At 39.6% G+C, this 27,497-nt stretch overlaps 3 protein-coding genes across 5 annotated transcripts in view; 2 read left to right on the top strand and 1 right to left on the bottom strand.

Moving 5' to 3' along the window:
* Window positions 1-9,814, bottom strand: part of LOC115733074 (probable E3 ubiquitin-protein ligase XERICO) — a 30,298-nt gene extending 20,484 nt beyond the window's left edge. Inside the window, exons 1-2 of one of the 3 annotated variants that reach the window (XM_048283184.1) lie at window positions 9,654-9,814; window positions 8,239-8,827 (exon numbers count right to left, since the gene is read on the bottom strand). In XM_048283184.1, coding sequence (XP_048139141.1) covers window positions 8,254-8,727 — 474 coding nt within the window. In that variant the 5' untranslated portion in view covers window positions 8,728-8,827; window positions 9,654-9,814 and the 3' untranslated portion in view covers window positions 8,239-8,253. Of the gene's footprint in view, window positions 1-8,014; window positions 8,828-9,477; window positions 9,626-9,653 lie in introns of those variants that run through there. The other 2 variants (XM_030663742.2, XM_030663743.2) reach the window with 2 other exon arrangements.
* On the top strand, window positions 3,688-6,280 carry LOC115752444. The gene has a single exon (XM_030690628.2). It carries the CDS (start codon window positions 4,343-4,345, stop codon window positions 6,053-6,055), a length of 1,713 nt encoding a protein of 570 aa, XP_030546488.2. The 5' UTR covers window positions 3,688-4,342; the 3' UTR covers window positions 6,056-6,280.
* A 13,182-nt stretch (window positions 9,815-22,996) lies between the features above and the next one.
* Window positions 22,997-27,215, top strand: LOC115752446 (RRP15-like protein). The gene is made up of 8 exons (XM_030690632.2): window positions 22,997-23,504; window positions 23,579-23,680; window positions 23,769-23,850; window positions 23,950-23,969; window positions 24,089-24,149; window positions 26,455-26,534; window positions 26,704-26,811; window positions 26,976-27,215. The coding sequence occupies exons 1-8, from the start codon at window positions 23,022-23,024 to the stop codon at window positions 27,036-27,038; spliced, it is 999 nt and encodes a 332-aa protein (XP_030546492.1). The 5' UTR covers window positions 22,997-23,021; the 3' UTR covers window positions 27,039-27,215.
* The last annotated feature ends 282 nt before the right edge of the window (window positions 27,216-27,497 follow it).

The following is a 27,497-nucleotide window of genomic DNA, read 5'->3' as shown; positions in this document are numbered from 1 at the left end:
ACAATTTTTACTAGATTTTCCACTCTCATTTTTTTAACTATAAATAGAAAATATTGCCCAATGCATCAATCACGTAAGACTGGTTTAAAAATTACCATTACAGAGTGGAAATGATAAGATACCAACTAATTGAGATGAAAACCCTAGCTCTGTCCAAATAGCATGGGCATAAGGGGTCACTTCTTAAATGGCAAATCATGAGCACAACTTACAGGGGAAACCAAATTCGAACATGGAAGGGGTTATTGACAATAGCCTTATACCATAAAAGTTCTTAATTTTTGATTCAGTCCTAATTTTATCTTAAATTTCTTTTTTGTCTCATTAAAAAAAACCTGACTTTTAAGTACAGTCTCAATTCTACCTTAAAATTTTCTTGTCTCGTAAAAAATTACGAACTTTTACTTGAGTCTCATATCTATCATCGTTAACTCTCCGTACAAAATCGCCCTTAGTAATATTATATGGCATTTCCACGTCATTACTCTTGTTTTTTCCCTATATTTTAGATTTAATAAGACATCTTTGGAGATGAATTTCCACGTTAGTCCAAAATGCATCTTCTTAAATTTGTAACTTGAGTAAAAATTAGATAAATTAGGGTTGGCTTTCTTCAATTGCTCTTAGTCTTAAGAGAATTTTCCTTCCATCTCATTTGAGGATCTCCAATTTTGCACTCAGTTTTTCAATCTCTTGTGCTCGGGACTCTTCCAACCTGCTCGGAACGCCCGAATTCCTCGCGCTCGAGAGTTTTTGATCTCTCAATTCTCAACAAGAAATTTAGGACGGAGGGCTAATGGAAATAAGATTTGGGATTCAAGTAAAAGTTAGGGATCTTTTATGAGATAAAAGGAAATGTTCATGGTAGATTTGAGACTAAACCTAAAGTCGTGAGTTTTTCATGAGATAAAAAATAAATTATAGTAGAGTTTGGATTGAAGCTAAAGTTTAAGGTTTGGGTTAATACCATGGAAAACCCCAAACCGATACATTTGTGATAAATTTGCCTCAAAGTATTTTTTTAATCATGAAAAACCTCAAATTAGTGCACCCGTGACAAATTTATCTTAAACTATTTTTTGACCCTCCAAAAATCATAAATTGGTACTTTTGTGACAAATTTCTCATAAACTAATTTTTTTTACCGAGAAAAACTCTAAGTCGATACACTCGTGACAAATTTACTCTCCGTTAAATTAGATTGATACCACGAAAAATCATAAATTGATAAACCTATGATAAATAAAGGCTAAAAATTCCAAACCGGTCCACCCATGAAGTGGCATCTCGAATTTTTCCATACTAGAAATAATTAGAGAGTAAAAGAAATTCTCTCGATCATTATTTAAGGAATTTTTTATAAGTGGTTACTCCACAACTTCTCAAGAAAGTTATTTCTAAAATTCTCAAAAAAGCTATTACTTAACTTATTTGGAAAGTTTTCCAAAAAAAAATTATATTAGAAAATATAATATGAAGAAATAGTTTTTGAATTAATATTAAGTCAATTGGAAGTCAATTTTCTAAATGATAAGATTAAAGTCAATGCTAAATCAATTAAGTCAATGGTAAGTCAATTTTCTAAAAGATAGAATCAATGTCATTTTCAAGCATTTGATGATAGGATAAGATCAATTTCGTTTTCATGCATTTGATGATAGGATAAGATCGATGTCATTTTCAAGCATTAAATACTAAGATAAGGTTCAATAATAACCATAAAAATGGACCAATCAAATGAGGATACATAACTGCTCTAGAAACCTAAGAGTAATAGCTTAAACAAGTGAACTAATAGAATACCGATAAGTGGCTAATCTAAGAGCCTAAGATACCTAGGGTTTAAGATGGACCAATAGAATTTCGATAAGTAGCTAATCTATACTAGGATGACATATATAGTGCAAGGTGGCCCAATAGAATGGAGATAAGTGGCTATTCTAAAGATAGGATGAGATATTGAATAATAGATTTGCTAGGTGATCCAATAAGAATAGGACAAGAAGCATGTGCATTAATGGTATAAAAGACAAAAACTTTAGGCTATAAAAGGAAGATGGTCTCCCATTTTTGGATCACAAAAAAACCATCATTTTTCTCTTCTTTACCGCCGACTCTCTCTCTCCCTCACCTCATGCCATCGACACCGTTGCCTCAAGCCACCTTTGCCTCAAGCTGTCGAGGTCATGCCGCCGTCGCCTCTTCCTTTGGCTTAATTTGGGTTTTGTTCGTTAATCATAGTGAAATATGATAATCCGGTGAAAGGTAAATGGAATTACTAGATCTAATGCGATAATGTCCGTTTGTTACTTAAACGAATTATTGCATTAGATTGACATGAATTGTGTGTATTTTGTGTGCGATAAGTATGTTATTGCATTAAGCCACAACAATATTTTTTTGCATTAAAATAATTTGATGCATGCGCCTACAAGAATGTGTTTGTGTAGATTATCCGAGAAACGACGTATGGCCCGAATAGGCAATTATTATAGTTCGGATAGGCAAACGTTTTCTTAAAGTCTCAAGGGTTCATATTGTGAGTATATTGAGCCGTCATTCCCATGAAAGTGATTATGCGAGGCGTTCACCTTTTAGTGACGTTGAACCCATAAGTGAGCGTTTTCGAGATACGCCTTACCAACTATGGCCCGGATAGACAAATATTTATGACCTAGATAGGCACACAAATTGGCAAGCTAAGAATGACCTTTTGATGTGACTTGCATGGATTGATATATTCATGGCATATGAACAAAAGTTATGTGGTGGATTCCACTCATTTGATGATTTACAAATAAAGGTTCATACTCATATTTACAATAGATCGCATGATAACTTTGTTGAGTATAAATCTGACATTCCTACCTTAGGCTTATTAATTTCATTTACTAGGCTGCTTGCTTATCCCTTTATTTTTTTCAAGAAATTGATGGACCCAGCACAAGCTCCTCTATTTGGCCAGTCCACCCACATGCATGTGTACTAGAATGACATTGTCGATGTGGAGTCTTGAGATGTGGGTGATAATAGCTAGAGAGAGAGAGTATGAGAGTTAACCTCTTTCGTATTTCATTAATAGAGTAATAAATGAGAGGTTATAAATAATGATTATAAGATATATTGATGCATAAATAAGATTATGTGTGTTTATGTATGGAGGTTGTCATGTCTACTATTTCAATATGTCCACCGTTATAAATAAAGGTTGATAGAAAATAAGGAAGACGGTTAAAGAAAAATATAAACAGGGTGATAAGGGGAAAGGTCCTGGGGTCTTTACACATAAATTGCCACATGCCATCCGACTTAATAATTTGACAGTTAGATTTAATGAAAACTAAATGGGAATAAATTTGTCACAAGTGTACTAGTTTGAGGTAAATTTGTCATAAGTGTATTAATTTAGATTTTTTATAATAAAAAAAATAATTTGGGATAAATTTATCACGGATGTGTCATTTTGAGGTTTTTTTTATGGTATTAACCCTTAAGGTTTTTTAAGGTATTATTTATTAATAAATGCGATACGATGGCACAACACGCCTTAACTTCATCTGGGGCAAGCTCGACATGGTTAAGATAGGATCTCTGTCCCTTGGTACTCCCTTAATTACGTGTTTGCCACTGGCCCTGTCGGTGTGTCCCGTTAATGGCCGAAGAAAGGAAAAGAACCCAAGTCAAACACACCCCTTCAAAGACGACAGCTTTCGTCCCCGCAACGGAGCGACCCAAATACGCTGAGCGTCGGATCTCCATCCAACGCCGCGGACTCGCTACGTGCCAGCATCAGAAGGCCAGAACCACGCTCGTGGAGCGAGCGCGCGACTCGCTCTAAACCTAAGCTTCGTGATTTCTTTAATTGGATTTGATTTAATCATTTGCCAATTCGTTTTCTTGACTTTTTGCACACAGAATCATGGATCTTCCACGAGGCTCTCTACACTGTCATAAACTACCCAGCTCACACCCCACTTACCCTCAAGAAAGAGAGGAGAGAGAGAGAGAGAGAGATGGATATGACTAATGCTCGACCTATCGCTGGTTCTTGTTCTTTGGGTAAGTATTGAACTCGATTTCGCATCGACCCTTTTCTCTACGAGCTCCAAGTTTCCCTCTTTTTCAGATCTTGAGCTGATTTCACGGGTGCGTTTGGGGACCCTTCATTTCTTTTCATTTCCACATTGATTCCCACGTTTGTAACCCTTGTTCGGGTCTCATTGCTTTTGGTCATTTGGTTCGTTTGTTTGTTCGTTCGATTAGCGTATTTCAGTCATTTGGGTAGTCTTGGATTTGGATCTTGTTGGGGGTTGTGTTCGGGTTCGTTGGGTTTCTTGATTTGATGAAAATGTTGGGTCGGTCTGCGCTGTCGCGAGCCGGTGGCTTCCGGCCGGATAATTTGGGCCAGCACGCGTTGGCAATGATAGGCAACCTCTGCTTCACTCTGTTTGTGGTTGGGGTTCTGATTTTCACCATAATCGCCGCGACTTACCAGCCGGAAGATCCCCTCTTCCATCCGTCGACCAAGATCACCACATTCCTCACGTCGACCACCAATGCCACCTTCAAGTCCGATGACACAGTGGTCAAGACCGGCGAGGATTTCATGCCTGCGAATCAGACAGTATTTGATAATTTCATCAATGTGACTGATGTCGAAAACCCAGTGACTGTTTCAGCTGAAACCATGGGTGGAAATGAGTGTGAGGGGAGTGTAGGTCAGCCAATCGATTGCAGGGACCCAGAAGTTTTCCACCTAATGATGACAGCCACGATAGAGCTGTTTAAGGATATACACTTCTACAGGTTTGGGAAGCCTGTTGCGGGATCCAATGAGAGCACCTGCGATATGGCGTGGCGGTTTAGGCCTAAGGATGGGAAGGCGGCTGCTTTTTATAAGGATTACAGGAGGTTCGTGATTTCTAGGTCGGAGAATTGTACGCTTAGTATTGTGAGCATTGGGGATTACCATACGGGTGTCAATGCTAGGAAGAGGAAGAAGAATCAGAAACCTGGGTTTGAGAAGCAAGCAGCAAAGAAAGGGGAGCAGACTATATCGTTGCCCGTTGTTGGGGAAACGGTGAATGACTCACTTCCGGTGGTTGAGTCCGAGGGGTCGTTCAAGGGCGGCAAGTACTTGATCTACATGGGCGGTGGAGATAGATGCAAGACCATGAATCATTATCTCTGGAGCTTCTTGTGTGCCTTGGGCGAGGCCCAGTACTTGAACAGGACTTTGGTCATGGATTTGAGTATTTGCTTGTCTAAAATTTACACGTCGTCGAATCAAGATGAAGAAGGAAAAGATTTTAGGTTCTACTTTGACTTCGAGCACTTGAAGGAGTCTGCATCAGTGTTGGACCAGGAACAGTTCTGGGCGGATTGGGGCAAATGGCACAAGAAAGACAACATGAACCTTCACCTTGTGGAGGACTTCAGGATCACTCCTATGAAGCTAGCAGACGTGAAAGATGCCTTGATAATGAGAAAGTTCGGGTCGGTGGAACCCGATAACTACTGGTATAGGGTATGCGAAGGCGAGACTGAGTCTGTTGTTAAGCGTCCCTGGCATCTATTGTGGAAATCAAGGCGGCTGATGGATATTGTGTCATCAATTGCAGCAAAGTTGAATTGGGATTATGACTCAGTTCATATCGAGAGAGGGGAGAAGGCAAAGAACAAAGACCTGTGGCCGAATCTCGCAGCTGATACCTCTCCTGATGCACTTATCTCAACATTGAAGGACAAAGTCGAAGATGGGAGGAACCTTTACATTGCAACTAATGAACCCGACACCTCCTTCTTCGATCCATTGAAAGATAAGTACTCAACTCATTTCCTTCACGAGTACAAGGAACTTTGGGATGAGAACAGCGAGTGGTATTCCGAGACCACAAAGCTTAATAAAGGCGTCCCTGTTGAGTTCGACGGATACATGCGGGTTTCAGTCGACACTGAAGTTTTCTTGAGGGGTAAAAAGCAGATCGAGACCTTTAACGACCTCACAAACGACTGCAAGGATGGTATTAATACTTGCAACACGTCTGCCAGTTGATAACCATCGCACTATAAGTTCAAAAGCTTCATGATCTCTCCAGATTGCTGATTTGTGGTATGTTTCAGCTGTACTTTTAGCTGTTGTTGGCAAACCCGTGTAAAACTCACGCTTTACACTTTTAGGTTTGGCATGGAGTTACATTTTTATCAGCCTTGTACTAGTAGCAAAACATTGTTTTTGTACTTTTGTCTGTTGTTACATCTCTGGCAATCGTTTTTGCAACTCGATCTCCTTATTCAGTTGGCGGATTGATCCAGTTCTGCGCAATGGGGAGGAACTAGAGGAGGGGGGTTGTAAAAGAAGGTTGTGGCGAGGCTTCCTTTTCCCTTGGGGGTTGGACCTTTCTTGAGAAGCCAAGAGCTTATGTAGTTCATTGCTTGGTGTGAGTTAGACAGAGGTGCATGGCTTCATCTTCATCTGACTTAGAGAGCATCAATGCGGATGACCTAGAGGATCGACGTTGAATAGAATGATGTCGGCGAAGCTTCCTTTTTCTCCACTTGGGTGGTTGGACTTTTTCTTGAGAAGCCAAGAGCTTATGTAGTTCATTGCTTGGTGTGAGTTAGACAGAGGTGCATGGCTTCATCTTCATCTGACTTAGAGAGCATCTTTGCTTCTTGCATCTTTTCTCTATCAACTTGTCATGCAACTTCTGTTTCATCTTTGGCTGGAATGAAAACTTCTTAGTCGCAACATGCTCGACTCACGGAAAGATAGTTTACTAGGCGGTATCTGCCAATGGTGTTTTGATGTTATCCGGTTTGCAGCGTTCCCGAGCCGCTTTTAGTTTCCTCCCGTCGGCTGAAACTAGACAAGCGAATCGTTCAATTGCTATGGTAGGAGAGGGTTGAAGTGGAATTCGATCTTAACCGCTGTTATGCGAGGAAATTTGAATTGCACATCTCTGTTGCACCCTGAACTGGCGCGTGCACACAGTGAATTAGATGAAACAAAGTGATGTTTTCTTGAGTGCCACCACAGTGCATCAACTCTTGTTATTATTGATTCACCGAGTTGGACCCTTCTCCCTGCCGCCGACAGCGGCATAAGACCTTTAAAAAATCCTTATATGGAGAATAGAAGTATCTAGATTAGATCTCCATGAATCACAGACGATCACCTTCGATCCTTCGTGGAAAGAAAACACGTCACAACATTAAGAACAACATGTCAATGTTGGAGCTATCTAACTATACAAGCACCATGTTTTCTTTAATGATCTGGACCCATTTCTTTGTCGGCTTCGTCCGTCACAGGCCCATGAGCATTGGGATCGCGCATGTTCTATTCTCTCCCCGTTTGTCCCGAGTCCCGTAGATGCTGGACGAGGATAAAAGTCATTACCTAAACAAAGAGCGACAGAGACCCTCCGAAGATGCGTCCAAATCTAACACCCACATGCCCCCCACAGTGGTAGTTTTGCCAAGTCTGGCACGAAATTTTGGCTAAGATACAGCTGTTTCCAAATTCAAGAATCAAGACATACCCAATAGCGGGTTGAATCACCAAAGACCCAAGATATTTTTCGAGGAAAGGAAGATTTTTTGGCCCTAACTCAACTTGCCAAGAAGAAGATCCATACTTTGATGGGACGAGTGCCCTTTTTTATGTCCTTTTCATGTGGTTAGGCTCCAATTGGCAATTGTCCCGTGTACCATACCGCGTGTAACAATCTAGACACACACAAATTGAGGGTCCTTACCTCGGTCCAAAAGACTTCGCAAGTACAGTGATGCCAGCTCGGCCTTGACATGACGGAACAGAGTCCACCCTGAACAATCTTACCATGTAGTAGACTACCCATACTATGAGAGGGAACCTCTTGAAACTAGTGTTTAACTATTCTAACAAGAGCTCAGATGATTCATAAGTTCAAGCTCAGAGCTGCTTGTTTGGTTCACTTAAGAGACGAAAAGAATGTAAGAAGGGACTCAAGGGAGAGGAGAAAGATCACAATGCATGAAAAAACACTAGCAACTTTTCAATATGTACAGCCACAAGGCGCCCACAACAGCATAAGCTCTTCTTGTGTTTCCAAACATCTAACCACATTTCGCACAGATTCACAAGTACAAAATGTGTATTGCAGCACCCATCACACACCAAAAGCCCCTGTTGATGCGAAAATACCTGTACAAACTATCGGCTGTACAACGCGCAACACGACGGCCCCTTAAAAATCTCTCTCTATTGATTCACCAGAAGCATGAGGAAGAAACCTCCTCTTCCACCATCATAGGCTTCCGACAAAGTGGGCATGTGATCTTCCAATAGTCCAGCCACTTCTCCAGGCACAGCCTGTGGAAGATATGCCCACAGGACAGCTTGCTTATCTCCGACTCAGGCACAAACTCGGTCAGGCAGACGGAGCAGTCGCGGTCCTCCCTCTTGTGCCCTCCGCACACGGCGTCGAACCGGATGGACGGGGCCAGGTTCCGGAACTGCTCGATGTAGCTCTTGGACGGGCTTATCCTGTACTCAAAGGACTCGGAGGAGCGGGCGTCGATGAGAGAGTCCGGCAACGATGGGGAGAGGCAGGAGAGACGGAACCCAACGAGGTGGAGGATGGTGCGGACAAGACCTTTGATGATGGAGATGGACAGGGCGGTGTTTACTATGAGAACACAGAGCATTCCCTCAGAAGGAGCTGGAAGACTTGAGAGACCCATGTTGATCAAGGTTGGAGCTTCCTCTCTTTTTTCCTCAGAGGGTTATGAAAATGGGGCAAAGCACAAGTAGTTGTCAGGTTGATCTTGATGCTTGATCAATCTGCTCAACATTGAATAGAGACATTAGAAAACTAACCAAACAAAGTAAGAAAGGAGATAATACTAAAAAGTGGGTTAGTTCTAATCAGCAACAACAGCCCAAGCTACCTCAATCATCATAAATTGTACAACCTCCTCTTCAATATAAGTGAATGCATATCCAGCAAAAATGTGATCTGTCAAAGATTGTCCGGAAAAAGGACTAGATGTTTGGCTTTAAGGGAAAAGGGTCTTCAATCCTCATGAAGACAAAACATTAAAAGGAAACTCAGGAGCCGTAGAGCACAATCAAGCTGTGACAAGCAATTTTTCATGAAATGAAAACCTAGCATCATTCAAAAAACCTAAGATAATGATTATCTGAAACGTACAGGTACTAGATCACCAGAATCAACCAAAAAAAGGAAGCTTTCAACAAATTTCTGCCTCAATAAGGATTCTTAAATAGGAGAAGGATCTTCATTCATCTATTTTCTGCTGGAACTCCCACTGTATCATCACGGGACAAGTTCATTCAGAATTCAACCCTGGTGTATGCGAGACTGGGGTTTCCACTGCTTAAAGATGAAAAGATCCCAAACCATGAAATGCAAAGAAAGACCCACCCAGGTTTCTAAATCTATCCAGCCACAGAACGGGCAGAACCCATACCCAGTATGAAATCAATTCCTTTATCCACACAACAGTAGCAGAATCACTCTTGTAGCAGCTATCCCAACAAATAACAAGAAGAGATCACAACTACAAAAAGACAAGACCCCCAAGCACAAGCCAAATCAAGAAGCAACAAATTAGATGGGAACAGAGAGACTGGAGCCACCACTTACAGAAACCAGGCGAAGCACTGGATCAAGAAAGGACACAAGGAGGAAGAAGAAGAAGAAGAAGAAGAAGAAGCAGAAGAAGAAGAGGAGTAGATGGCCACGAGATTCACATCAACATGGAAGTGGGTGATGTCTTCTCTCAAGACCCTTCGAAGCGCTTGTTTTCAGGTTTTCTTTTTTTCTCTTTTTGGGATCGAAAGCACTCGCTGCTCTTGTCAAATCAACCTCTTGCTCTTTATTTATAGAGCCAAAGCTCCAGACTTTCCTCATGTGTTAACCCCGCTGAGCCTAACTATGGTTAGTCCCAGGGCCTTCCCCAGCTAACCATGGTTACTTTCCCCACGAACTTTCCTCATCCTTCTTTTAACCTGCTAACCTTTTGAGAAGTAAAGAATGGGGAAACTGGGAAAGGGAACAAAAACCCGAGCGGCCATGTTTTTTATTTGGTTATGCAGTTTGTGGTTACATGACTGCTTTTTTTCTTCCTATTTTTTGAGTGGTATCTCAGTTCTCAATTTTGAATATCCTTATTTTCCACATTTTTCTCGTGCATGTCTCCGGATAAAGTGGCTCGCTTTTCTTCCTTCCCCCAGCCAAAAAAAAAAAAAAAATACATATGTCCTAACCATTGGAATACAAAAATAACGAAGAAAAGCATGATAAATACCATAATTTTCGTACGATACTCATTTAAGTATCATAATATTTTTTTTATTACTCGAGTTTTGTAAATCCAGAAGCAATCACTAGGAAGAAATGCTCAAATGCAAATTGCAAGTTGGAAGTTACATCAGATTAAGGGATTTTGAAAAAGCTAAACTTGAACTCAAAAGCTTTTGGAATTGTGTTACTAAACGCCTTAATTTTGACATAAGGGCCTTTCGAGAAAAAATTTCAAATAAAAACCTAAAGTATCTTCATTTTCTCAAATAAACGCTTGAAGTACACTCGTTTTCTAAAATAAAAGCATGAAGTGCTCTCAATATTTTTAAAAAATGTCCGGTCGAAGGGTATTTTCGTCCTTTACCTTTTCAAATTTTTTCATTTTTTTTTTTTTTCGTTTTTTCCTTTTCCTCCGCCCATCCTCAACCTCAAGTGTTCCTCACCGGGTTAAGACCTTGCCTCGCCTAGATTGGGCGGGCGAGGGTGACCCTCGCTAGATCAAACGAGGGCGGCCCTCGCTTGAGTCCGGCCACCTCTGCCGGTGGCCCAAGGAGAGAAGAAGCAAAAAGAAAAAAGAAAAAAATAATAAAAAAGTACATGATGAGAACTCCTTTGATCAAGCCTTTTTTTTTTAAAATAATAAGGACACTTCAAGTCTTTATTTAAAATAAAATTCACTCCATGTCATTATTTGAGAAAATGATGGCACTTTAAGTCTTTATTTGAAATTTTCTCGACCTTTGAAGGCTCATAACATGCCCTAAATAGACTAGAGTTCCGTGATAGGTTGGATTGTTGCTATTTAAAGGTAATTCGAGTCAAACATATAAATGTCAACATGAATAGATTATTCTTACACCGGAGCAAAACAACACGATATTTGTTTCAGGCGAGAATGAATGCGAAAAAAATACTATTTCAAAATAGTAGGATAATAGGTTTTCCAAAACGGGATATTTAATAACTTTAAAAATAAAGAAAAAGCTTTTTGAACTTCCCAATTACATACTTTCATGATTAGTATATAATTTATGTAATTTATCCGCATTGAGAAACCAACATTTAATGTAATTCCTCAAGTTGCTAGTGGAGGTAGAAGTTTGAACTAATGAAAAATGTCTTTGAATTGGACTTGTAAGGGATATGATAAGAATGCCCATGTTAAATGGGTAGTAAACATTCGCCTTTTCATTCTTCTATGTGCAAATAATTTCGTATTCGAGTTATCCATTCGGATTTGAGCTATCACCTTCACTGGTTAACGAAATATCGCGCGGTAATTACTCAAATAATAAAGTGACATTTTTTTCTGTATTAGGGATAATTCGTGAAAGCCGAAAAAGGGTTCAAAAAGAAAAATGGAAAATGCAGCAAAAACCGACCGTATTCGTCCTTCATTGGGAGGAAATTGCAAGTGGGAGTGAGCTGTTATATCCGATGGGATGTCGAAGAATTCGTCCTATCCAATTGGATCACTCCATCTCGATCGTTGAATGTGTTCAACTTCATGTGGGACTTACATAATTTGAATTAGCTCTCATGCATGGGGTGCGTGCAACAACTTTATCAGAAGATGGCCTTTATCTTTGCATACTTGTATGTCTGCCGGTAACTTTATTACAAGTGTCCATCTGTCTGTGCTTAGTTGTCGAATGCCTAGAGCGTGTGTCGTGCGGAACTCGGGTGTCCCAAGCGCTACGTGTCGCGCTTTCTGCGCTCGCTCATGCATCGTTCGTCTCGATGAAGTATTGCTTCAATCATTGAGCAGTTCCCAACGTGTAATCGCCAGAAACGGGACGCTAGCGACTTGCTTTTTAGACTAAAAATGGTGGAGAAGAACCAGAGAGGAACAGACATTGTGCTGCTAGTGAAATGTCTAAAGCAGTTAAATTATGGGAAACGATAGGAGCTTCAATCGTTTTCATCGAGCCGGATCAATAGGACAAACCTTCGCCCCGAAATACTTAAGTTATTGTGAAATGAGCCTCTCATGAATGTAAGAATTTTGCTTCGTACATAGAGCAACTTAGATTGTTAGATTTACCGATGGAATGAGATTCTTGAATCACATTGCGAATATCAAGATGCGGCAATTACTTGGCTTGAGATAGAGTTTCAAGCACTTGGACCCTGATATGATTGGGGTGGGGAAAAAGGGATGAAATCGAAACCTAATTATTGATTCAGACATAAGGGTATTTTAAGCAAGTGTATAACCCCATCAAGAAAATTGATTATGGTGCTGTTAGTGTTAGGTTATAGGGGGGGCCCGCCCAGCCCATAACCCACAAGGCAGTTACTTTGCTTTTGTCTTTTAAACGTGATAAAGATTATGTTCTTTCTCAGTTGTTAACGCACGACGTTTGTTCTGCAACAAACAAAAAGAGAGAACAGTCAAATAGAAAACGGACAACGATACTTTGTTCCTCTCCCTCGTGGATGAACACACACTCTCTCTCTCAAAGGTTGCAAAAGAAACATTTAATCTGTGTAACAAAAATGTATGTTTATAATCGTAATATACGTTTTCAATCAATGATTCAAGATTTTTTTGAATATGTTAAATCCGCAATTTCGTACGTATAGATTTAGGAATTTGTTTCCTACATTTTGCTAAATTGAGCTTGACCAGTTGGGATGATGGTGTTGCAAGGTGTCGGCTTGAAATTGGGGTTGTCCCAAGAATTGGGATGAGTGGCTTTGGGTAGGGGGCCAATCGAGTGGGCAAAGGCATGACATGTGTTATCCGAAGGGCAAAGGACTTGGAATTGCAAGAAAGTCATGCGAGACATATGATTCCATGTGTGCTGGCCTTCTCCCATTGGTATGGAGTTCCATTTCCCTTGGAGCTCCACAACCATCACATCCAATTTCTTTCCAAATCAATCGAAAAACAACAAAGAAGATGAGCACAACATAATTTGAAGACAAAGTTCCTCTCTCTCTCTCTCTCTCTCTCTCTCTCTCTACATTTTGCTCAATTGGATGAATGTTGAGGAGCCACCTTTAGGGGAAAAAATTGTCCTTTGGGGGAGAATGGTGGTGGGAAAAATGATCACCTACACTTTGGACAAACAAGTTCTTGCATGGAATGATTGATGAGGCTCCAAAAAAAGGAAACCGACATCGACAAATGGTGATATATTGTTGATAATGAGCCAACCCGATTTATATGGGTGAAACCTTTGAATTTAGCACTCACGTAGTGATCAATTGAAATAAATCGCACTTACCTTATTGATCTACTTTGAATGATACCATTTTAATGGGCTTTGGTACTTTTTTTTAATAAGATATTTATTATATTTTGACCCAACAAAAAAAAAAAAAAAAACAGTCGTTCATTCCATGGGGGATTTAAAGATGTCGTGGAATTCATATCGATTGTTCAACAAATCAAATCCCAATTTTGATGTGTCCAGCTACAAAGAAAGGAACATATCACAATTTGCACTATGAAGAATGATTATGTGACAGCTTTTATTTCACTATAAGATTAACAAACTATTCTTGATCACGAAAAGAGAAAAACAAGTAATAAATAATTAAAAATTATTGTGGGGTTCATGCTTTTAAGAATTTGTGTCCCAAAACAAGCTGCTACTTTCAAAGTCACTAAAGACTATTATACTAGTAAAAGCCATTGAATTAATCAATAGCTTCAGGCTATATTTGATAGTCGGGATAAAATTCAAAATATGATAAAATTTATAGTATCCGATGTTTGGCTTTTGCTAAAAATAGGATAAAGTCGGATATAAGAGGGATATAACCATATAAAAATATCCCTCGATGAGTTGGAATAAAAGCGGATATGATTTCTAATATCCATAGTAAGAAATTTATTTTTCTTGAATAAAAAAATTCTTAAATTAATAAATTTAGAATAACAAAAAAATAACAACAATTTTAGATATTTTAGTATTTTATGTATATCATTATAGTTTACTATTTAATAAAATACTAAAGAATAATGGAAGGGGGAAAAAAATATACATAAAATAAATAAAAAAGAAGGGAAAAAAATAAAAATAAACAAATGAAAATGAAATAGGCAAAAGTGTCATGAGAGATTCTTACCATCTCCATTTGTACAATTTTTAAATTCATCTACATTGATATGTTGTTCATATACAATAATGAATATGATAGGTGTGAAAATACTCGATTTTTTTTATTATCATGATTTCCCAAACAGTGTATAGGATATAGTAAAATCCTTGGATTTCATTTTCTATTATATCTAGTCCAATCCTGACTAGAAATCTAAACAACCAAACACAACCTAAAAGAATTATGACATGATATTAGGATGCTTCTCTCTCTTTCATTTGTTAGCCTACCCCATAATCATAGTTTGGGGGACACATGCATTTATCCTAGGGAAAACTACTCAATCATTCATAAATTTGTTATACATTTGTCAATTCAATCATAAACTTTTAAAAAAATTTCAATTTAGCCCTAAACCTTTAAGTAAAATTTCAATGTAGTCCTTTCGACTAATTTTTGCTTGAAATCGCTGACTAGATAAGTTCAAACAAAATCCTTCATTAGAGGATGATATAGTTAAGATTGCATAGTAGAAACCCGATACCTTTACCTAGGGACATGTCAAGAGTTGAGCCTACCAACATATCTAATTGAACTTACATCTTCTCAATTTAAATCTCCAACGCCCACCTTTTTGCTTGATCTCTTTCTTCGGACCGAATCATGTTAGCAATCATTAGAATCGCATTGCCGCATCATCCGCATTCTACTTTGCTAGATCAAAACCTAAAGATTGCTTGAAAATTGCATTGGTTACGAGATTCGTTTCTTGAAATATTCACCAAATATCGAAATAGATTGAGGGCCATTAATTTACCATTAGGTCTATTACCATTTTGTTAGAAACACGTAGCGTAACTCCCATATTTTCATATAAGAGATCGCCCAAAGGGAAGCCCAAGTTTGAGCCTATAAATATATTCAATTAGACTGACATTCACTAAAAAACTTAAATCAATTAGTTATAAGGTAACTATGGCATATTAACTACTTCATACCTTACCAATTTTTCTATGTGGAACTTTTTCTCTCACGATTCACTTGTTTATTACAACATTATCCTATGGATGACTAAATTAAAGAATGAAAAAAGGTTTGCGATCAATGAACATTTTGTGTTCAAAGGAAGTTTAGAGTATGAAGGATGATGCCTAGACCGACGTGTTCGAGAACAACACATTGCGTGGATGTCAACGCCCCATCCGACCATTAGCATTGAGGTTATCAATGTTGTTAACACTCTCGTGCGTGGCAGTATCTCTTATGATTCTCTCTCGTTCTCTCGATGACACATCAACATCTGTCAACATCACCATGGTACACACTATCGACGAACTATCATCGAGAAAGTGGTCCGACCACTTCCACGCGACGTTACTCACCTCGTTAAAGGCAATTGGTCAGACAAAAGTTCCAATGTTTAAATGTTCATTTTTGTTCATTATATCTACTCTTACGTTCCTTTTCCTACAAAGCAAAAGATAGGAATAAATTCAAGGACTTCTTATTCAATCTAATCACATCTTATTCAATTCTAAGCCTTCCACGATCGTACGCATGGTCAAAAGATCAAAAGATCATGAGGTTGTATCTCGAATAAAAGTTCCCGGAACACCGGATAAATAGCTAAGTAAATATCGTGACTTTTAATATATTGACTTCTCTCGTGATTCGCACAATTGATATTTTTGAGAGCTCACGAACATTTTCTTGTTAGGTATGCTGATTAAGTGCCTCTAAGACACTTGTTAACGAACTTACATTACTTCATCATGAATGTTCGGATCCTAGGTCAAAAGTGAGAGTGGACCTCGACAAACCATCATGTCAGAACTCGAGACTGGAGATGAAAATTCCATGGATGGACTTGGCGTGGAAGAGGGAGAGAGAGAGAGAGAGGGGGGGTTGTCTCCAAAGCATCACCAGTTTATTGAGAAGAAGGGCCATTTCAGTACATCACGTGGAATCCCACACGAGAAGACCTGGCGACCACGAGGGCGACGGGCGGGATGAAGACGAGAGATCTTTCGAGGACCACCAAGCGTCGCACCGTCTGAAACCAGGGGGGAAGAATCCGAGTCTCCGCTATACGACAAGCTAAATCACGCACCGAAAGGGAAGTGGAGAAAGAGTGCCTCGGCGACACTCGTCAAACATGCGTCGACAAAGATGAATCACGAATGCCGTACCGGAAAATCACCGATCGATCGGAAAATTATTGAGTTCCATAATTCGAATTTAGAACGCGTAAAGACGAGATTATCAAAGCAAATCGACGAGGAGGAACAATAGGGATGCGAGGATATTCACGTGAATAGAGGCGAGGGCGGGTCCGTGGATTTAACGATGTGGGGGGTCGTGGAAATCGAAAGACTGCCCATGTCAAGAGTCAATGGGGGGGTCACGTGCCGACCCATGTCTGGCCATGGACGTGTCGGCTGCTCGCAGGAAGGGCTCACGAGGGCACCGGGTCCTGGTCTTCGTCTGGTGGTGTTGGGCTTGGAGTGCGAGGTTCGTTGAACCGAATCTACGGAAAGGATCTCCTCGAAGCGGCCCAGTCCTAGGTACAACGTTCCACGTCCGATGCCGTTTCGATAGTTGTTTCCAGCGGCGGCGCATGGGCAGGAAGACGGGCCGGGGGGGAACTTGGGAAAAAGTGTTGCTCCCCCTTCGTTCGATCGATGATGCGGTGGAGAGAGTCGACACACTAGCTTGGGATCTCGAGTTCTCTCTCCTCTCGATCGCTCCGCCACCGAGCAATCCATTTCGCCGATGCGGGACGGGACGATTCGCGTACTTCCTAACTCCCCCGTTAGTCTATGGAGAAGTACTTAAAGACAATTTTAATTGATTTGTCGAGGATGGTGTGAAATTCGACCACCGTTACATGATGTACAGCAGCTTTTTCGGTTCATATAGTAGCAATGTTGAAAAAAAACATGGCACTTGTTCGAACTTGCCGAGTTTAAGAACCACAATCACATGAATTTTCAATGGCCTAACTTGGTGGGAGGTAAGATGTAGATATATGTTAAGAACGAGATAGAAATTTATAGTAACCTAATTCTATAGTTCTTATTTTTATACAATCTCTAGTTGATATATCCAAGTCCATGAAATATCTTACTTGTTTAATATAATTAGGAAGATGTAAATCAAAGTGCTGATCACTCGCCAGGAACAGATTTATAATTAATTCAAGAGCAACCGACCACATGTATGACAGTTCACGTTAGATTAACTCATCTGCGTGAGGTTCCTATTGCCACCGGTTCTTACTTTCTTACTCTACTATTACGGTTGCTAATGGTGAAAAGGTCCTTGTTCGTGGAGTTGGGAAAATGGATTTAGTTTTCAGCTCTTCTAACATGTTATTTGTACTATCATTATCTTCTAACTTGCCATGTGTTAGTAAAATTACTAGGGATCTAAATTGCAATGTTACTTATCCTCGTGATAAGGTCATCTTTCGTGACAGAACCACATGGAAGAAGATTGGTGAATGCCGGCTTCAAAAGGGACAATACACTCTTGATTTTTCTAACACGGGGTTGGTTGCTAGCTAGAATAAAGGCTTAACACATCTCAACTGTGGCAGGTGTATAGGGCACCCATAAGTTTGGGTGTTACGGTCTATTAATCCTAATTTTTCTCTAGATTTAAGTTCTTCTTAAACTGGTTATTTTTCTAAACAACATAGATTGCTTTTTTCTCAAAAAACAAATAACACATTTGAACTATTTGAGTTGATGCATTATGATGTTTGGGATAATGCACTAGTTGAATCTCGAGATGGTTTTAATTACTTTATTACATTTATAGACGATAAATTTCGATCTACTTGGCTATATTTGCTTACTCTAAAAGTGAAGTACTGACTGTCTTCAAGGAATTTAATCGGATGATTCATACGCAGTATGGTACTCCGATTGAAATATTATGTATTGGCAATGGGACTAAATACACCAATCACCCCTTTGAGTCTTTTCTTAAAAGTCCATGTATTGTACACCAAACATCATATGTTAAAACTCCCCAACAAAATGGGGTTGCGGAGAGAAAAACCTCTCATCTCCTTGAGATGGCATGATCACTTTTGTTTCATGAAAACTTACTCTAAAATTTTTGGTCAGATGCTATTCTAACAAATTGCTATTTGATTAATTGTTTCCTAATAAGGTGTTGCAATACAAATCTCCCATCAGATTGCTCCTTAGACAGCCGATTAATCTCTCTCATCTCCGTTCGGTAGTGTGTGCTACATTCACACTTCATCAAGGAGTAAATTAGATCCCTGTGCTACGAAGTCAAGGGAAGAATAGTGGTGACGATACTAACAACTATGATCACAATGCATTCAACATGAAATTTGCTCCCAATACCGATTTTTTTTTTTTTTTTATATGATTTGGTTATTGATGAGACCGAGAGAGATGGAGAGACACTTCTAATCAAAACACAACTGCTTTAGTTCTTGACCCTATCTAGGAAATAGCTCCAGTTCATCGTTCAATCTAAGCATATCATCCCACAACTCATCTTCGAGACTTTTTCACGTATCAGTCATCTATGACCTATCTCATACATGCTTATATTTATTTTGATTACATCTCTATGAAGTTTTGTACCTTCCTATAGAGTATAAGATACAAATATTGAACCTACAAACTTTATTGAGGTGCAACAATCAGGTGTGTGGAGGAAGGTCGTGGATGAGGAATTCCAAGCTCTTTATAAAAAGTTAGACTTGAGACATTATTCCATCACCTATCGAAAAAATGTCTTGTAGGCTGTCAATGGATTTACAAGATCAAGTACAAAAATTATGGTTTGATTTGAAGGCACAAAACTAGATTAGTGACCAAGGGACACACCTAAACATATGGAGTAGATTATAAATAAGCGTTTGCTCCTATAGCAAAGATGAACGCTGTCATAGTTCTCATGCCAGTTGTTGTCAATTCTGGTTAGTCCCTATTCCAATTGGACGTTAAAGAATGCATTACTTCATGGAAAGCTTGAAGGGAAAGCTTGAAGAAGAAGTGTACATGGACCTCTCTCCGAATCACCCCTTAAAAATTTCAGTATTTGTTTGCAAACTCAAGAAGGCAATCCTATGGTCTGAAACAATCACCTCTAGCATTGTGCAAAAAGTTGAATACAACTCTTGTGACGTTTGGATTTAAAATAGACAAGTTCGACCGTTCTCTATTTGTTAAGGAAAATGCTAAGGGAATTGTGGTAGTATTAATCTATGTTGACGACATTTTCATTGCCAGTAATAATCTACAAGAGATTGAAACTCTCAAAAAGTTCGCATGAGAAGTTCGACACCAACAATTTTGGTCATTTGCGTACTTCCTTGGAATTGAAGTTGGGCTTGTTTCTCTCCAAGAGAAAATATGCGTTGCATATATTAAAGGAAACAGGAAAATTGGGGCCAAATCTGCAAAGTCTCATGTAGACTTTAGAAACAAAGTTGTAAAAAATGTTATTCCTCTCCAAAATTTTGGCCAATTTCAAAGATTAGTTGGTCGGCTAATTTATTTGACGATTACTCAACCAGACATTTCATTTGTCTTTAGCTTTGTGAGTCATTTATGCATGGTCTTACCGAAGGTCACATGGAGCTTGTCAACCGTATATCGATGTGTTTGAAGTCATGTCCAAAACGAGACATTCTTATGAAGAAACTTGGTCACGCAAAGGGTGTAGGATTTTCTGATGTTTAGTATGAGGTAATCTCGTTATGTGGAAAAGCAAAAGGCAGAGAGTATTGTTGCTCATTTGAGCACTGAAGTAGAATATAAAGTTATGGCTTTTGCCACATGTGAATTGGTTTGGCTTGGCTTGCTATTGAGTAACTTGGGTCTTGAAGGATCTTGTGCTCTTATGAAGCTATTTTGTGATAACAAAGCAGCAATTCATATTGCGTCAAATCCGTCTTCCATGAAAGGACGAAACATATAGAAGTCAATTGTCATTTTGTTCAAAAGAAAGTTCAGGACAAAGCTATCGAAACTCCTTATGTTCGAAACGGAGAACAATTTGCTTTGCTAATGTGTTAACCAAACCTCTTTCTAAAGGTGTATTTCAACAAATATTGGCCAAGTTGACCTCAGAAAACATCTTTGCCCCAATTTGGACGGGGAGTTTTGGCAAGATAAACTTGCTAAGTCATGATAAGATTGAGGATTACGGTCCGGTGCATAACAACTGTAGTTACCAAAAAAATCACAAGCTATGTTTAGCAAATATGTTGTATTTATTCTTTATTTAAGGAGAATGAACCTCCTCCAACAAGCTAAGTTGAATGCAGATTTCTATCAAGGAAGTAGGCTTCCAAGGAACCTTTCCTTGGTCGACTTAACCACAAATACCTTTGTTCATCTTCAGTTTTCTTTGTCTCTTCCATCTTCGTGTTAACTCGCTATAGCTTGTTCACTAACTTTTATTGATTTGTGAGGGCGATTTGCCGTCACTATCACTTAATCTATTTCGTTTTGAGAAATTTTATTAGTACAAAACTCTATTTGAAGTTTTTTTTTTTTGGTCGGAGCAAAACACTATTTGAAGCTTTGGTAGTGCAACTTAGGGGTGTCAAAATAAAACCGAAAAACCGAACCGAACCTTTAACCGAACCGAGCCGAACCAAAAATTTCATACATTTCGGTTTGGTTTGATTTTCGATTTAGATAATGAAACAAAAAATCATTCTTTTTTTGGCTCGGGAAACTTATGACTGATTTGGTTCGGTACGTGGTTAACCGAACTAAAAAAAAGGCTCATCTTCTTAAAGGCCCGTTTTATTATCTTAACGTTTTACGATGCCTCTCTTCTTTTTCACCCAAAAAAAAAAACCCTCCTGTGAAACCCTATATCTCTATTTCTTAATTGCTAATTGTGGAGTTGATTCGATTCATTTTTCCCATTATCATGCTGAGTTTACATTAGCTTTTATCGTTTTGTTTGAGAGTTGCATTTTCTTCTTCAGTGCTATTTAAGTAAAAATCTCTGCTGATCTTGTCATTGAAATTGTTTCTGGTTTATAGATGTCTACAATGAATGAACCTACTGGCACAAACAGAAAGAGGACTTACAGTGTCTTCTTTTCCTTATTAAATATGGGGATCGCCGTCCTGGAGGCGATTGCAAGCCATGTTACACGGACTCGCTGTTTTGCAATTTTTTTTCGTGTCGGACACGTGTCCGACACGCTGGGATACCGCCGGACTCTTCTCGGACACGCGGTCAACGCGTGTCTGAATCCGGACTCGCGGTCAACTCCACAGACACGCGAGTCCCGTTGAAATAAACAAAACACCCAATTTTGACCTAATTTCGAACTCACCCCTCTCAGTCGCCAGTCTCACCTCTCCCTCTCCCTCTCCCTCTCGCGATTGTCGAGTGTCGACTGGCCTCCATCTCGCGACTCGCCACCGTGGCCGGCTCCCATCGCCGGCTTTTGCTCGCGCCGGCCTCTCCCTCTCCCTCTCCCTCTCGCGACTGTCGACTAGCCTCAGCTCGCGCCTCAGCTCGCCGCCTCGATCACGCCTCAGCTCGCTCCTTCAGCTCGCGCCTCAGCTCGCGCCTCTGCTCCTGCCGCGCCGCCTCAAGGTATCACTCCTCTGCTCCCCCTCCTCTGCTCACGCCTCTGTTCACCCGCCTTTCATCTTGGCCTGCGAATCGCGTACGCCCATCTCGCTCCCCCACTTAATTTTACTGTTCTATGCTTTTTTGATTCCACCGTTTCTTGAATTGCAATGAAGGCATTCTGGAGATGGAGAAACTTTCCCCAGAAATACCCACAAGTACCAATTCTTCGTCGCCTTCGTTGTAGATTTTAGATGATTGATACCTGTAAATAGTTGGATATATAGAAAAGGCTTTAGGATTCTGTACCGTGGGCCATTTATTTTTCTCTCGTTTTCCCTCCTCCACTGATGGCCTAAAATGGTTTTGCTGTTACTATAATAGTTGAGGATAGTGGTTAAAGATCCGCTCAGAGTGGAGCATATTTGCACATTACATGTTTGAAGATCTATAGCGGCTAGAAATGGGGACTTCTCTGCATTTCTTGGTTTGGGTGCTATTTCTTTTTCTCTTCTTCACCCCTGAAGATCCGCTCATGATGTATTATTGTTGAAATTATAAAAACAATGATTTATCGTGTATATTTAAAAATATACATATAATATAAAACGTGTCCTAACGTGTCGGAATTTTCTACTTTTTGAAAATTCAAGTGTCGGCGTGTCGTGTCTGTGTCGTGTGTCGTGTGTCGTGTCCCGTGTCCGTGTAACATAGATAGTATGATTTAGAAATTTACACAAGGTTTAGAATACATTTAACTGCTTTACCCATACTGGTTCCACTTGAGTAACAGTTCCCTGAATGTAATTTTTGTGGGATTGCCTTGTCCCATAACTCTTTTTAAAGGACATTTGGTGTCACACTTCAGGTTGGGAAAATTTTATAGCGGCATCATTTTGGTTTTTTGGCTGGGTTGACAGTAGAAAGGTTGGGAGGATGTTTGTTTTTATTGAAATTATCAAGTTCTTGGTGAAGATGTTTACCTTAACAAATTTATGGTTTGAATAAAATGTCCATCTATTGGATTCTCGAACACTGTATGGAATATATGTGTTTAAATTAATGCTTGTCGATGGTCAGGGTCTAACCGCTGCCATTACTGAAAGAAATTTCAAGTCAGCCATGCCTGGAGAATCTCATCTTTCAGAAGCTGGGGGAATCCCAAAGAAGAGAAAATCAGGGCATAAAAAAGGCCACAAAGCAAAGAAGGTGGTAAATGTTTTCCCAGGGGCTGGCGAAAAGACTAAGATAGACAAGAGGATGAGAAAACTGTTCCGGAAGAGGGCAAGAGAATACGATTCAGATGATGATGAAGATGAGGAGGTTGCAGTGCCCAAAGATGATAATGCTGTTCCACTGACCGATAATGAGAAGAATTTAGAATCACATGGTTTGGATGACGATAAACCTGAAGTTTCTGACGACGAAAATAATGAAGAAGATGATGAAGTCCATCCTGGAATTATAAAGTTCACGGAAGGTGTTAGAGCATTCAGGACAGCTTTCCAGAGTATCATCAAGAAGAGTGTGTCCAATGATTCCCTTGTAAGCTTGACTGCAATGCCAGAATTTTTTTGATTAAATTGTGGACTTTGTCACTTAATTGTGCCCGTTTGCAGGGTCCCATAATGTCAGCACACAAGAAGCTTGTTGCAGAGAAGCTTGCCGAAGAGGAAACTGAAAGGAAAGTTAAAGGGGAGGCGAAGAAGGAAAAACACTTGGTACATGACTCCCACTTGCTTTTGACCGATTTCAGTTCATGCTATCATTTGATTACTTGGAGTTCATAATGTTTTGATCAATCAACAGGTGGGAGAAAAGGGGCATGTGAAACCTGCAAATTATCTAGATGCACATGACAAGTTTCTTATAAGCGTTGCTACCAAGGGAGGTATTCATCTTACCCGACGGTGCAAAATTGCTTGCTTAAAATTTTTTGTACTCTTCTAACGACTTGTTTTATACTCAATTTGCATTTGCTTGGATTCAGTGGTCAAGCTATTTAATGCGGTAAGTTTTATGTGAATCCATCTGCACCTCTTTTATATTGAAGCTGATTATTCGTCACCCATTTTCATTGAGCATATTGCTACAAAAAGGTTTGATCCATTTTATTTATCTGCCTACAGGTTAACAAAGCACAAAATGCGCAAAAAGGCTTGGATGCCTCAAGGTCTAAAGATGCAAAAGGTCTGAACTTGTACCCCTTAGTATTAGTTCTTATCACATCAGTTTCCATCCTGACAAAGGTTCTGATTATAAGTGATGGTGTGCATGTTATAATGCATGTTGGCTTCTGGGTTCATGTTTTTCTGTTTGGAGATTTGTTGGTAGAGATTTTTCTTATCCAGAACTTCTTGTGCTGGAGTTGTGTGTTTGCAGTTTCATGTTAATCTTCGCATAGGCAATTAAATATATTCTTCCTCTCATGCCCAATAATTATGTTGCATTATACACGTACTCTCTTTTAGGTATGCATCTCCTTTGATAGGAAATCTCTTACGTTATGTTCCTACTACCCAAATATGTATATTTCACCATTGCTAATATATATGTTTTTCTGAAGGAAAAAAAGATTCGGTTGGTTTTATTGTAGAAATGCATGGAACCTATTAGTGAATTTGAAGACATCATTTCACTGAGTTCAGCAACAAGCTTGGTTTGAAAAATCTTCAACAACAATTAAGTAGTCTGCCATATAACTCTAATCAACAATTTATTTTTGAAATTATTCCTGAACAAGTCTTTAACAGCAAATTTCTTCAGTTACTTTGAGTGATGAAACCTGGCATCTAGATTGTTCTGGTAGTAATAATTTTCTTCTAACAACTTCTCTCCAGCTAAAACCTTTATCCATTAGGGATGGGCGGAGCTAATAGCAATCCTTAGTAACCCTATCTACTTGGACTTCATCAAATTTTGACTTCATTGCTTGTGCTTGGAAATTTTTGGCTACTTCCAAATGCTAATCTTTTTGTTTGGGCTGTTGCATTTCATATTTTATTCAACCAGTACCTGTCGCTGGTCTTATCTAGCAAATATTCTTCATAAAATATATGTTAAATTTTGGCAAAAAAAAAATATCATGTTAAATGATTATGTTTGTAAATTTCTTGCCTATGGTGTCATATTACTCGGTGTCTTATTATCTGAAAGTTTTATCTATCGCAATTTTTTTTTTATTTTTTATAAAACTTGTCTTTTAATCCAGCTTCTTAAATTGCATGGCTATATGATTCTATTTTTTGTGTAAAAAGTGTAAGACTGCTTCCTTTTATCCCAGAAAGCTTTGAGAATTTATGCTTTGCTTGGTCCCTTATTTTTTTTTTTTGGTTTAATTTAGTTTATCACGAGCTGATTTTGTTTTTTAAGCACTACTTGTTTTTAGAAAAAATCTCAAAAACCAACTTGAGTTTTGTCACCTATATCAACTTGTATCCTCATTTTTCATAACCCGCAATTTGCACCTACAGAAAAAGTCCTCAAAGCTTGAAAAATTGATTTGGCCCTCTTTCAAATAGAAAACCACAAAATATCTATCCACCATTACCTAACCTATTCAAGGTTTACAGTACCCAAATCCAAAACCGGCCTCCATGTTTTGCCACCACCCACCACTGACTAACACGCTGCCTGCAGTCGCCGCACTGACCACACCAAGCCAACCACCAGGATCCTCCCTCGCATTTATTATTTAATATATATACCCATGTAGATATATCCGGATACTCACAGTAGGCTACCAAGTAAGTAAATTAAAGTAGTGTCTAACTAACAATGAAGAAAGAGCAAGCTTTCTCCGAGTAAGAGGCGAAGCATAATTAACTTCCTTCATCTCACACGTGAGCTCTAAAGGAGCTCGGTCATGGTGGCCCTGGAGATCGGGCTCAAGCTATGTTCAGAGTTTGGCGAGCTCCACCTCCGAATCGAGGTTGGGCCGACCTCGATCTGGGCTGTCATGGACGTCGGACCGTCGCCAACCTCCAATCTGAGGTTGGTGGCGGTCTTGATGGCCTCGGGCGAGGGGGCCGGGTGTGAGGTGGAGAGGGGGGATTGGGACACGGCGAACGGCGAGGGTAGATGCGGGTATGAGCCACTGTAGATGATGGCTCGGACTGAGAAAGCGCCGGCGGTGGTTGCTGAGTATGGCGGCGGGGGCTGAGAGGGTGGGGGAAGAGGGAGGAGGAGGAAAGAGGAAGGAATTAGACTGTTAAGGTTTTCTTTTGGGTGAAGGGAGTTATGAGGGAAATTTGGGAAGGGAAATGGCAGTTTGGCAAATAAGTATGCAAGGATCGTGGTTGAGAGAATCAAGTTGAAATCTAGTAACAAAACACAATGCAAAATGTACATTTTCAATACTGAAGATGCAAATTGATATATGGTAGAAAAGTGGAGATGGTTTTCGAAATTATCATTTCTTGTTATCAATGATTCATGTCAGTGCTGTATAGCCTGCATATTTTTGCTGAACATGGTCTTGACTGGCACTTTGCAGCGATAAAGAAGAGGAGGAAAGAAGCCTTCTTTTCTGAACTTAGCAAACCATCATTCTCATCAGCCAAAACTCCGGCTAAGGTGGGGTTGTCAGTCTTCTTTCTTTTCCGAGGTTCTTCTGTGTGTGTTTTATTTGTTAAGGTACCGCTCTTGTCTATTCAAGGAGCTGGCATACCACCTCAGTATGTAGTATCTGAAATGAATATGATTGGACAAATTTGAACGATTACGTGGTCTGACTGAGATGCAGGTTCATACGTCTGCTGGTGCTGGAGACAGTGAACCACCTGCTTGGGCTCCATTACGAGATACTTACATGCTTACTAATTCTAAGTTGAAGGATTGGGATAAGATGCAGGTAAGTTCTCTCACTAGATACGTGCGTGTGCAGATGCATGTGTATTGGGCACTCGTGTTTTTAAGATTATCACTCAATATTGCAGACTTATGTATAGTGGTAGGTTCCATTTTAATCTATCCCATTCGGAGGGTATGCATATCTAACCTTGAACCTAACTATAGGAATCGAGTGAACCAGAAGATTTCAGGAGAGGATCGGAAGATAGCAGTTCGGACGATGATTAATTGTTTGACCTTCACACACATTTTTTCCAAGAGAATCAGTAGGGTGAATTTTTGGATTGGCTTCGGAATTTTCTGTCATCTGACACATCTTTCTCATGGATGTTTCCTTTTCTTCTTATTTATATTTTGACTCATGTACCTAAGATCTGCAAATGAGTAAATCATCTGTTTCGAAAAGTTTCTTTTCCCTATACAGGACCTCAGCATTGTTTTGAGAGTAACTACCAGGATGTGCTTGTCACACGGGAGATTGTCATGCATTTTAAAGTGACCCTGGTCTAAATTTTATTCTTCTACTAGAATCGGTAGTTGGATTTCGGCGACAACAGTTGTAGTTGACTCAATTGCATGATGACACTGTACCAGAATGTCTGGGAGCTTGAGAAATGGACTGGCTCGGGTTTAGCTTCGCTGCCAAAAAGACATTGCTGAGCTTTTGTCTCTTCCGTTCCTAATTAA

This window comes from Rhodamnia argentea, chromosome 7, assembly GCF_020921035.1.
Source record: "Rhodamnia argentea isolate NSW1041297 chromosome 7, ASM2092103v1, whole genome shotgun sequence".
Lineage (NCBI taxonomy): Eukaryota > Viridiplantae > Streptophyta > Magnoliopsida > Myrtales > Myrtaceae > Rhodamnia > Rhodamnia argentea.
This window is presented reverse-complemented; position numbering and strand designations above follow the sequence as displayed.